This window comes from Ahaetulla prasina, chromosome 8 (assembly GCF_028640845.1).
Source record: "Ahaetulla prasina isolate Xishuangbanna chromosome 8, ASM2864084v1, whole genome shotgun sequence".
In the NCBI taxonomy this organism is placed as follows: domain Eukaryota; kingdom Metazoa; phylum Chordata; class Lepidosauria; order Squamata; family Colubridae; genus Ahaetulla; species Ahaetulla prasina.
The window spans coordinates 49,214,999-49,227,636 of record NC_080546.1 but is presented as its reverse complement, the minus strand read 5'-3'; the positions used below and the strand labels follow the sequence as shown (position 1 = coordinate 49,227,636).

At 36.2% G+C, this 12,638-nt stretch overlaps 1 protein-coding gene across 1 annotated transcript in view; it reads left to right on the top strand.

The window, feature by feature from the left end:
• The window catches only part of FGL1 (fibrinogen like 1), a 34,584-nt gene that overhangs the window by 6,843 nt on the left and 15,103 nt on the right, over nucleotides 1-12,638 (top strand). Inside the window, exons 4-8 of the mRNA XM_058192606.1 lie at nucleotides 6,006-6,186; nucleotides 7,923-8,082; nucleotides 9,232-9,329; nucleotides 11,178-11,266; nucleotides 12,283-12,470. Coding sequence (XP_058048589.1) covers nucleotides 6,006-6,186; nucleotides 7,923-8,082; nucleotides 9,232-9,329; nucleotides 11,178-11,266; nucleotides 12,283-12,470 — 716 coding nt within the window. The remainder of the gene's footprint in view (nucleotides 1-6,005; nucleotides 6,187-7,922; nucleotides 8,083-9,231; nucleotides 9,330-11,177; nucleotides 11,267-12,282; nucleotides 12,471-12,638) is intronic.

Genomic DNA, 12,638 nt, shown 5'->3' with positions numbered 1-12,638 from the left:
CAACATTTACAACACAAATGATGTTTGATCCACTCCCTTTCTTATGTTTGGAGGCTTTAGGATTTGGTAAATTGGTCAGAAAAGTCTCAAAACTGTATTTAGTATTTTTATGTCAATAGTAAAAGCCCTAGTATATAAGAATATAAATCAACCTCCCTGACCTCCGGACCTTTAAGCGCGAGCTCAAGACTTTCTTATTTCATCAAGCAGGGCTGGCCTAATGGGAATTTTAATGGGGTTTTATAGGGTTGTTACAGTTTTATTTTATTATTTTTTAACTCTTAGCCAAATTGTATTAGATTTTTAGTGATATATGGTTTTAATTGTTGTGTTACAGTTTTATTCTGGCTGTACACCGCCCTGAGTCTTCGGAGAAGGGCGGTATAAAAATATAATAAATAAATAAATAAATAAATAAATAAATAAATAAATAAATAAATGCAGAATTTCCACTTCAGATATGCTACCAGTGATAGACAACTAAAACTTTTTTCCTTTGGGGGAGAAGGAAATAATCCTTCCTTCCTTCCTTCCTTCCTCCCTTCTTCCTTCCTTCCATCCATCCATCCATCCATCATAAAACTGAGAGAGTGGGATGAGAAGCTCAGGAATGTGATTTTATTTAGATTTATTATTGCCAAATATGCATTTTAAGGCAAATTGAAAACTGATATAACAAGGATACATGATAAATTATACTTTCTCATTTGTCTCTAGCAACTTAACTTCCACGGAATAGTCCAAACTATTTTACCAGCCAATCTTATTTCCTGTATCACAAGTGGGCAAAGAGAAAAGTGACTGAGGAGAGACAGTGTGGGGAAAGGGGAAGTGATAGGATAACTCTTATGTAAAAACTGGATATTCCACCTCTTGTTTCAGGTGGAAATTACTTGCAGTTAAAAATTACTTTTCATCACTATCTTTTCAACCTTCCTTTGCATTCTAACAAAAAGATTGTTTTTAATGGGTTAAGAAGTTCATATTTAAGAAAGAAAGATCAAAATGCTCCTGCTTCCTTGGATATTTTACAATTGGACAGTCAAAGTAGGGAGGATCTGTGTTTTTAAAAATCCCACTGAGCAACATTTAAAGGATAGACCATAACCAGCTAGCAGCTACAGAGGGATGGGTAAGCTGGAGAATTCTAGGAGTTGACATTCACAAGTCTTAAAGTTGTTAAGATTGGACAACCCTGACCTAGAGCAGCTAATAGATTAGTCTATTAGTATATACTGTATGTGTGTGTTTGTTTTTGTGAAGTTAATATTATAATGTTGCTGGTGTGTTATGAGTTTTAATTTGGTATTTTATGTAATAGAGATGATCATATAAAATTTTTGAATAAGTAATAGAACAATCCTAGATCAGTCCCAGAATACATTTCCTGGGAACTTTCTTCCAGTTTTGGCATTCTTATCCCAGTCTTGAGAATTGAAGAGATCCGTTTGCTGTTTAATAATACCTCTTTCTTACATGAAGCTCATAGGTTCCCAACCTGTCGTTAAATAGAAAAAAGTCAATTTCCTGTCATGCTTGTTTCATTAGACTAGGAATGCTTCCAGATAAGTATTTTTTTTTAATAAAAAAAGTTTTATTTCCATTTTCCAACAACATATTCAATGTACAGTCTCTTATTCAACATTAATCATTAACTTTCATTTGTTACTTATTCGGGCCTGCTCAGCTACCACTTCCTTCCTTAACACAACCTTTCCTCTTCCCTTCTCTACCTTCTTCTACTTTCTCCATCCTTCCTCTCTTTCACTTTTCTACTTCCTCTCCTCTTTCCCCACTCCCCTCTTCTCCCCTTTCTAACCCTCTCTCTTTCCCCTTTCTTCTTCCTCTCCTTTCCCCCTCTTCTACCTCTCTCTTTTCCTACCTACTTTCTTCCTTCACTCTCTCTACTCCTCTCTCCTTTCCATTCCCTTCTGAAATGGCAGCTGAGCAGCCCCAATTTCATTTCAAATTGTTCAAATTATTTCTATTTTTTAATTACATATCTTCAATCATTCCTATACATTAATTTTCCAGCCCCACCCCCTCCTTCCCCCTCCCCCCCAGACTTCCCAGAACAAAGTACAGGGTATAAAGTTAACAATCATAAATTAAAATGCAACATAAATCATAATCCATAGTCACTCCTCACCCTTTGTATCCTCAACTCCTCTCCCAATTAAACATATAAACTAGTATAATACAATTCCTAAATTCACTCGTAAGATATTTGGTACTTTTTAGCCTGATACTTATTTTGAATATAATCAATCCACATTCTCCATTCTGATACATATTTCTCTTCCAGATAAGTATTTATTGACCTTCATTTTTAGGGGTTGCATGCTTGCCTATTTTCTCAAAGCTGTTTCCATCTTTTTTTCTAGTGACAAAAGTACATTAAGAGATGGAAGAATGACACTTTTGCCACAGGGAATTCCTCTCTCTGCATTTTCTCCTCCATCACAGAAAAACTTGCTCCTTATGCTGACCCAGCAACACAGTTTGCCGCAGGAAAATGGCCTTTTATACTGATTGTTAGAGCATTAGCAAAGCTCCTTTGGACTATCATTGTGCCTCTCCCTCCAGGATACTTTCCTGACTAGCTACCTAATCTCAGCATGTATTTTCTACTGCCATAGATTGGATTGCACTGAACGGGAGGAATTAAATGAAAAACAAAAAATCTAAAATACAACCCAAATATTTAAACAGTGAATATGCACTCCATCTTGATCCAGAGTCAATATGCCTTGAGCAACAAATGCTTATTTAACACAGCCTAGAAATGAACGCCAAAGATGAGAAGGACTTGGTTTAAAAATAATGACTTAATTTTCTTGTTACCAGTCTTACATATTCACCCTTCGCTGCCTTCTCATCTAGTTCATTTCCTGTTGTTGTTCAACAACCCTGAATTATGTCTTGTAGAATGAAAAAAAAGGAGGGAAAAAGCCTAGCCCCAGATTAATCTTCTCTTTTACCACAAATAATAGTATGTATATAATAGTAGTAATTGCCTACTTTTGCCTACTTTTAAGTCCAGCCAAAATTAATTAAGTTGAATGATGGGAAGGCTTATGTTTTAAACTAACAAATTTCAAATACATAATTATAAGAAAATAATTTCTGGTGTTGTCACATTAATTGAAAGGGAACATTAACAGACTAATGTGATTTGGACATGATGAATATATACAGTATTTGTATAAAGCAAAGCAAAGCACCTTTGGCATCGTATGTCATTTTTTTCTCAGTCTCCGGAATTCCCACTGCAGATGTTGGAACTGAAAAATACCAATGTAAGCCTGAGTCTGGTCTTTTTAGTCCTGTGGGCATATTTGGAATTTTTAGAGAATGTTGAAGCATGTTCCATAAATGGTATGGTCAGTTCCTAAATTTGCAAAAAGCAAACTGGTTAGGTTATTGGAAATACAGATGACGCATGAAGGTTTTGTTGTGTAGTGTTCTAGTTTCCCCCTTTTAAAACCAATATTTTAAAAATGTAGTACAGGATCCTGGTTAAAACCAGGAAAAGGATATGACTTAGGAATGCTGGCAATGAGAATCCAATAGTACTAGCTGTTAAGCAACTTACAACTTACTGCCCATAATTGGGGGAAAGGATTAGATTTATTCTACGGTATGTCTATATCCATATTGCCCTGATATAACGGTGGATACAACCAGTGTTTCCAAAGGACATGCCCTCAGTTAACACCTGTATCTTACTGTCAATTCACTGCTGAGGCAGATCAGAAATGAATTGAGAACCCTCATTCTGTAAGACATGTTTCCATTTATCCTGGATATAGACCTTCTGTAGAAAAAAATTAAGATGATACGGTTGGAGGTGGCAGACTGTTGGTCATAATTGGTCCTGCTTAGGAAAAGATTTTTCTATCCTGTATCTTAGACTCAGCACCTTTACTGTTGTTGTGTCTGCGCCCCCCGAGCCGGCCCTCCTGCCAGAAAGTGACTTGGAGCCGGGCCTGCTGCCAGAAAGTGATTTGGACAGTGAGGGGGAAGGGCCGTCAGGACTTACCTCGGGAGCACCGGCTTCCCTGGCTCAGCTCCAGGAGCCAGAAGCAGGCCAGGTGGAAGAAATAATGAGGCCTCTATCCCCTGACTCTTTCCCCCCAGGCCACGCCTGCAGACCCAGCTGACAGCAACCAGGCATGGTTGAATCCTAGGTTTCGTAGGCAGGAGAGGAGGGAACAACAGAAGCAAGGGTGGGGCAGGCCTAGGAAGTACTGAGTCATGGAGCCACACCCCACAGGATATAAAAGGCAGCGAGAGCTGGTGTGTCTCTTTGTAACAGGCAAATCCACTGATTGACTTAGAGCTGAAGTTTGTGACTCACCAGTGTCATGGAAGATAACGAGGGCTCTTGGCAGACGCTGGCTCTTTTGCCGCCAGAGCTGATAGTGCCGGCTAATTAAGCCATCATTCGGACGAAGGCGGAGAAGGACAGAACAGCTGTTTTGGCTATGTGGGAACCCCAGCTTCCATAGCCACTTTTTTCTCTTTTTTAAATGTGCAGGTTGACCTGTCAGTTGGTTGATCTCATCCCTGGCTAAGTGCATGCAAATGAAACTATAGTTCTAATATAAAAGATCCATTCTTGTGCTTTTGTGACTTTTGTGGTAGGGCATTCACAGTGACTGCACTTTGCAACTCCCACATGGATCCTTACAGCAAACCTGCATTCTCAACAAGGTTCCAGCAGCTGCATTTCAGAATTCATATGACCACTGGATGGTGGCCTAGATACATAAAAATGTATTGCTGCTACCTTGTAAAGATTTTGTAAAGGTTCTGTTAACCATGGATGATCACTGGGGAAAATCATTACTGTGTCTAAGGAACAATTACAAGGTTGTACGTAGCAGTAAGAGGAGGCTTTTCCTCCTGGAGGATGGAGGGTGTTGAAAGGTCTGGAGTGTCAACTGACACCACCACCAATCATGGTCCTTGGAATATCATGTGTTGGAGTTGAATGGATACCAATGCAGCAGACTCCCATTTCAGGAGTCTGTTTGAACAGGATGTGGAATGGCATGATGTCCTGCTGACCTTGGAATGGGAATACGCCAGAAGAGTTGGGTGGATGTGCCTTCGTCTCTTCCTCTTCCTTCTCTTTGTCTCATCTTGTCTAATTGCTAATCTCATGTCACTCCCTTCTGCCTTTCTTTTCAGGAACACAGCATATGATTTTTGACCTTCTTCCTGGTAGAATGCAGTTAACTAGATCCTATCCATATGAAGAATTTCCCATAAATAAATATCCTTTCTATTCTACTTAGGAAATCTGCCAAATTAAGTATTGTTCAGATCAGGTTCTGGTATTAGGCACTCTCACATGCACACATAATGATTACTCCATACCTCCTTCCTCAATTGTCTCCAAAGCATGTCTATGAAATTCATTACAATGCCCACTTTGGTGATATCAATCCACCAGTTATTCATAAATGCTTTTTATTTGGTGCCAAAATTTTCTCTAACTCCAGAATGAACTCTATGTCCTGAATCAGCATCAATTAAGCATGAGAAAAATAGCACAGAACAAGCAAGAAAATTAGAGAATGTATGTCATTTATCAACACTTTTATTTAGAATAACAGAAATAAGGGGATGTTGTACACCCTGGTTTTTTATTAGTTCACTTGATATCATTTGAATCCTTTTGAAATTCTTTTAAAAAACAGAGTCAAAGAGAGTTTTCCAGCACACATTATTCTAAATATCTTGAAAATCCCCCAATTATTTTTAGCTCTATATGTGTTGTTTAGGCACCTTTCCAGGAACAATGGAATCTGTCCTATACAGTTTTCTTAAATAAGTAGGGGCAATAAACAAGAACTTAAAAGCTCAGCTATCGATTAAGAAAGTGCATTCCATATTATCTGAATTTAATAGGATTTTGTAGGAACTGGTTATGAACTGACAGTGAAGTACTTAGCAACTCACTGATGAGCCCCATGTCTTTCCTCTCCTTCCTGAAGACTGTAGGAAGTTGTTTCCAAGAGCAGCTGAGACTCCAGGCCCAAGTGAGACTTCTGGAACACAGTGTGAAGCAACAACAGGCAAGAATTGTGAATCTCTTAATGGAGAGAGAGATACAGAGCAGAGATAAAGAAGGTGAAAACACTGTCATCAACCTGGGAGAAGAAACAAAGTACAAAGGTTAGAAATAAATTTCATCTTTGTTCTCCAGGTGGGCTCAAAACATTCCGTTTACAAACTTGGAGGTTGATCAAAATTGAGAATCCAAAGGCCCTTTAAGGAGGAGAAGGAGAAGGAATGGGGTTTAGAGAGCTGTTTTTTCAAGCATTGTGTAGGATATGTAAAGCATTTTATCCTGCACAATGCTTGAAAAGGTAGATCTCTAAACTCCACTCCTCCTTCTCCTTCTTAAAGGGTCTTTGTTAAGGTTTTCTACTCTTTATGAATCAAAAGTTTAGTAAAATAACTTACCATATTATTTTTAGCAAACGTTTTACAGTGTAGAAAGAATTACTTATATTACATTGCAATTATCTAAATAGTAGTCTCTGGAGGTTTAAGTGTACTTACAAAGGAGTGTTTTAATGTAATTCATTAAATGTGATTCATATTGTGCCGTACACCAGTATTTGGTTATTAGAATTTTCTACATGCTAAAGTCTGACATATGTTGAAACTTAGTAGTATATTTTTGACATGTTTGCCATCAATCATTGACATGAAACAAAACTGAGTTGGTAATAACAGTGAAAAATATTTGCAGGATGTGTATTTGCAGGTCTGTTTTACATTACTTATTTAAATGTGAAATTATATATCTTGAATTTTTCCAGTAGCTTTCATAAACCAATAGTTCAGCCAAAGCATAACATTGAACAAGGGTAACCAAGACAGTTAATGAAGGCTGGCTAAGCATTATAGTATGGGCTAACCCAAACTTTAGTTCTATGTTTGAATTTAATGCAGTTTCAGTAAGTAACTAGTAGTCATTCTAGCCAATTTCCATAAGCTTTGTGTTCTATCATTGAATGATTCAGTGAAGAGATCAAGCAACCAGGTTCTGACTGTTCTGTGCTAGAACTACAACTCTGTTAAATATTTCCTTAGTTCTGCCTTATGGTCCTTTTGCTATCAGGCCATGATGGGATAGCTCACCTTGTACCTGATGGAAAAGGTCAACTTTTATTAACATTTTATGCCTGTTTTGTTCTCTATTTCTCCCACACTTCCACTCCTTATGGTAAAGGAATGCAAAGTTATCCAATCGACTCATATGCAGAATCAATATCATTGGTTAACTTTTGAAGATGAACTATGACCAATATTAAGCCAAAGAGATATGCATTTGCCAGATATACCATTTTAGAAGACACTTAGCAATTCTTTAGATGAGGAATGATTCAGTTTTATCCAGGCTAATAGAAGTACAATCCCATTTTGTTTTGCTTTGCTGTCTCTTTATTGCTGTTAACTTTTTATCAAGATAAAAAATTTTAAGACTTATAATCTTGAACATACAAATTATCCAGGGGTTGGAGAGGACAAAAATACATATATTTTGCATATGTGACCTCAAGAAGAATATTTTAAACATATTCAATATTTTTTCCAAAAAAAGTGTAAGTTCAAATACATATGATACGTATAATGGTGACTAAAATTAAATAAATACATCCTTCATTGTATGGGTTTCCTTTATTGTTCAGTTTTTTAAAGTTTAATATTATGTAATTAAAAAAAGACACATAAAAAGAATAAACAGGACACTTTGGCAAGAAGCAATACATGATCCATGAATGACATTTGCTTCATTGAATTAAAATTTGTGTAGATATATTCTGTAATATTTTATAGCAGGAAGGGGAATGTGACTAAACTGTATTTTTAAAATCCATTGATGTTTTGCTATGATTCAGATTGTGCTGAGATCTATCTTGCTGGTCATACACAAAGTGGATTTTACAAGGTGAAACCTCTGAAGAGCCCCAGTGAATTCTTTGCCTATTGTGATATGGCAGAAGGAGGTGGGTGGACAGTCTTTCAGAGACGGTCAGATGGGAGTCAAAATTTTAATAGGTAAGAAGAGAATATTTGTAGTTCAGGGTTGAACTGTGAAGTCCTTGGTGCTCTCTAAGCTTGGCTGCTTTCTTGAAGACATATCATTACCAAACTAGATTACCAAACTAGATAACATCATCAGTGAGGCTTGCTCTTATTTTTATATACTAGTGCTCTGTCAGTGTTGGTAGGAGTGATAAGATTTTCCTTAAACAAAATATAATAGGTAAGATATAATAGGTAAAGTTTTGGTTAAACAGATTAAAATCTCTAGATTCATCTCACAGGCTTGTTATTTTTGAAACAAAATTCATTTACAGTAAAATGTCCAATTCTTACGGATAAAAATAAAAATGTATCTTTTGTAAAAACTTATGTTCAAACTAATGTAGCTCAACGCAACTTTTTTATGGTCATTAGTTCAGATATAGTTTAATTATAGTTTAATTTTTAGAATCAATTGTATGGACACAAAGCACTGGGCCAGAAGTTCCCCCAAATATCAAAAATGTCCAGGTGCTCGTTGAGTCTTAGATAACTAATTTACTTCCAGATAAAGACTGTTAAATAATGTGATAACTAGGAAGATTCTCTTTGGTGTCTTGCTGGATAAGACACTGTTACACTGAGACAGAAAGTGTAGGAAGATAGAAATCAGTGGTCTTTATTGTACTTCACACTAGCTTAATGAATTTTTATTTAAGATTTATTTCTTTATTATGTTAATATAGCTACCTATTTCATGGAAAGTGACTGAGCAGCATACAACAATCCACTAAACAGGAAGACTATAAAGTGATCATTTCCTAAAACCATTATATAATGATTATTTTAAAAGCTTCAAAACCATAAAAGCAGCATTTATTAATCAAATCTATATTTCTTGTTATTTTAATCAGAAGCAGCATAATGATTCTGCTTTGAGAGTATAATAAGGTTTATTGATTGTTATTGCTGGAGGACCTGAAATTGCAATCAAATCCTTGTAGTCGTTTATCATAATAGAAAGTAAATCTATAAACTGAATTGAATTTTCTTTGTTTTTTGCTTAGAAACCAAATATATGTTTGTAATTTGTAATTGTTAGAAAACTGCACAAACTGTTTTAAAGTCACTTGATAATCCTTTGTGATTTATACAGATCAGAGGTTTTAATCTTTTTTCCAGAAATTGGACTGAATATGAGCACGGTTTTGGAGATTTTACTTCAGCAAATGGTGAATACTGGCTTGGGAATAAAAACCTTCATTATCTGACTTCTCAGGGTAAGAAAAACACAGTACTTTATTAGAAAAACCAAAACCAATAATAAGGGATTGATTAATTTTGTAACAAGGAGCAGGAAGGCCAGTACTCAGGATTTCTTCACAGTTGTAGTTCAAATTAAGGTGTCCCTAATTTATTTATTGCTGAGTTTGTTAACAGTTTTAGATGCATTCTGATATAGTGATCTCTCAGGGAATACATTTATATAATTCATTTGATTTAGATGCCACCCAACTCCAGAGGACTATGGGCAGCTCACAATGTAGCAGACAAAATAAATTACAATATGAATAAGAAAAAAGGAACAAAACATACACAAGATAAATTAAAAAGTTACCAAAAACCCCACCAGGATCATAAATCCTGACAACTCAAAAAGACATATATAAAGAAATCCAGCATGGAGCATCAACCAGCCTACACTGGGACGTGCTTAAGAGCACAAGTTCCTGTCCTATTGTTTCCTTTCGTTATATCCAATTAATATAGTTATTACATACTCATGCTTATATATATGCTCATATATTGTATAGGTATTTCATGCTTATGCTTATATATACCGTGTGACAAATAAATAAATACATAAATAAATAAATAAATAAAAATAAATATCTAGGCCTTTAAGGTTCTCAAAAATGCCATCAGGATAAGAGCCACTTGGATATCAGTAGTAATCTCATTCCAGAGAGCAAGTGTTGTAACAAAGAAGACCCACCTTCTGTGTTCTGGTAGATTATATTGTTTAATTGAAGGAACCCAAGGGTCACCAAGCCTGCCACTCTCTCAGCTGAACAGACACCATGAGACATAAGCATTCCTTCCAATAATCAAGCTCTAGGGCATATAGGGTTTCTCTTAAAAATTGCTATCTGTCCCAAGACCGCAGGCCATTTCTTCCCAACCTAGTATCCCTTTCCAGTTAAGTTGGAATCTAGCTCTCTTCATTCCTTTATCTAGGATAATGGGTATTGTGGTCCAGCAGAATTAGAGGACACTTGGCTAATAAAAGCTACTTTAAGTTATTTTTTTAAAAAAACCTGTAAATCTCCAGCATTGTATTCATATATTTGCTGGTTCTTATAGAATAATCTCAATGTGATTATTACAATCTGCATATTTTAAAATATCTGCTCTGGACACTGAATCAAATTGATACAGAAAAGAGAAAGAACACCTAGTGGTAAGTGCACATCTATAAACTCTATCAATCTGGAATTATAGTGAAGCAAATTTTCCCACTGTTTTTCCCTACCCAGACGAGAGAATTTCTCAAAACACTGGGCATTTAGTTATAGGTTGTGTTTAGTCTGACAATCCAAAAGCTAATTGCAAGTCTGGGATGTGTAAACACAGGACATAAGAGTGTGTGTGTGTGTGTGTGTGTTTAGTCTGACTGTGTATGCGTATATGTGTAGTTCTTTGCTTTGTTCTGATTGTGAGGTCTGAACAGCTTGCCTATATAGGCAAGCTGTTTGGCCCTCATTGTCAGAACAAAGCAAAGAACCACACACTGTTAAGATAATTCAGGTGTTAATTACATGGTTAGGTATCACTAATGCATGCTACAAAAAGTGTTGAGTTGCCAACTGTAAAGGGCAAGATCTCTGATTAAAATTATATAATAAATTTATTTTTAATAAGAGATAATGTATTTTCAATAAAATTCCATATTAATCTGCCATGATTAATCAAAGTATGTCAGTATCATGCTAAGCAATAAGAAACGGCTAAAAATGAGCAGTTAGCCACAGTATCTGAATTCTCCCAATGCCTGCAATGAATTGAATGGAAGTTCTCCCTTCCTCTCTTCTGATAAATTGCACCTTCATTTGTTCTTTTCAATTCAGGGAATTATACCTTGAGGATCGATTTGTCTGATTTTATGGATGAACAGCGCTTTGCACAGTACGAAAAATTTCAAGTTGCAGATGAGCAGGTAGTAGAAGTAGCTTCATTAGAAGTTGGAATTCTTAATATACAGCATAAGAGTTCATAAGTATTTCATAAATGCTGTTTCATTCAGGATTCTGGGTGTGTGCGACTGTGTGTGTGAGAGTTTTAGCATGCTAAACTAATGATTGCCATTCAGCTGTGAACATCATTAATTGTGGGCAGTCAAGAGTGTCCAGTTCAGTAGTGGGTTCCACTTACCTTCGCTATCGGTTCAGAACTGGGAGTGCATGTGTGCGCATACTTGCTTTGCTTGCGTGCGGCACTTCTGTGCATGCACAGAAGGTCCGTGATGACATCCGGGTGGGTGGGCAGAGCCTCCTGCCCCACCACTACCAATTAATCTGAACCAGGGCAAACCGGTAGAAACCCACCACTGGTCCAGTTACATATAACACTCAAAGCCATAATGTATTTTGGAGGGGTTAGTGAAATCTCTGAAGGGAAATGGAAACATTCTTTTACCTAACCAATTTCACAGAGTCCCCGTAAGAAGATAACCCTCATTCGTAGTACGTATATAATCTGAACTTCTTGGTAAAAGGAAGAAACAGAAGAATAAATACTATTTTTAATTAGCATTTCAATTTCAAAGCTTTCAAACTTTTGGCAATCACAGACAACAAAATCAACATCATAAAATGGAGTGACTACCCACCCAATTAAATAAAAACACACTATACCCCTCCCAATTTTCAAATTTAAAATTATGGGAATTCACAATATGCTAAATTCTTTCACTGTTGACTGGAGCATTCTTTTAAAAAATCAGTACAGAATAATATGCTCAACTTCCTTATAGGCATAAATCCTTAAAACTGGGAAATCCCCTATGCTATACATGTACCTAATCTTGGTTATTAAATGTAACCATATGACTGAAGCCTTTGCATTTTCAATTGATTTCTTTATGGACAATGTTTCTTATTCACCTTTTTGAAGATCTCTCTTAAATGCTAGACAGGTTACTTTGCTTACTCCTTTTCTCAACTTCTTTGCTAGAATTCTTACAAGATGAATTGTGGGCAATATTCTGGAACAGCTGGTGATTCTCTCACTGGGGGATTTCACCCTGAAGTTAAATGGTGGGCAAATCACCAAGGGATGAAATTCAGCACCAAAGACAGAGATAATGACAATTATGAAAAGAATTGCGCTGAAGAAGATCAAGCTGGCTGGTGGTTTAACAGGTTGGCTTTCTTTTCACATTATTTTGATGTAGAAGAACTGTTTTTTCCTTAAATTCATGTAAAATGACACAGAAGTTCTGGATCTGAGTAGCTTTCAATAGCCAAGTTAAGTGTTAATGTTGATTCTGCCATTCTAAATTATAAATTGGTCTCAATTAGTGGAGTTAA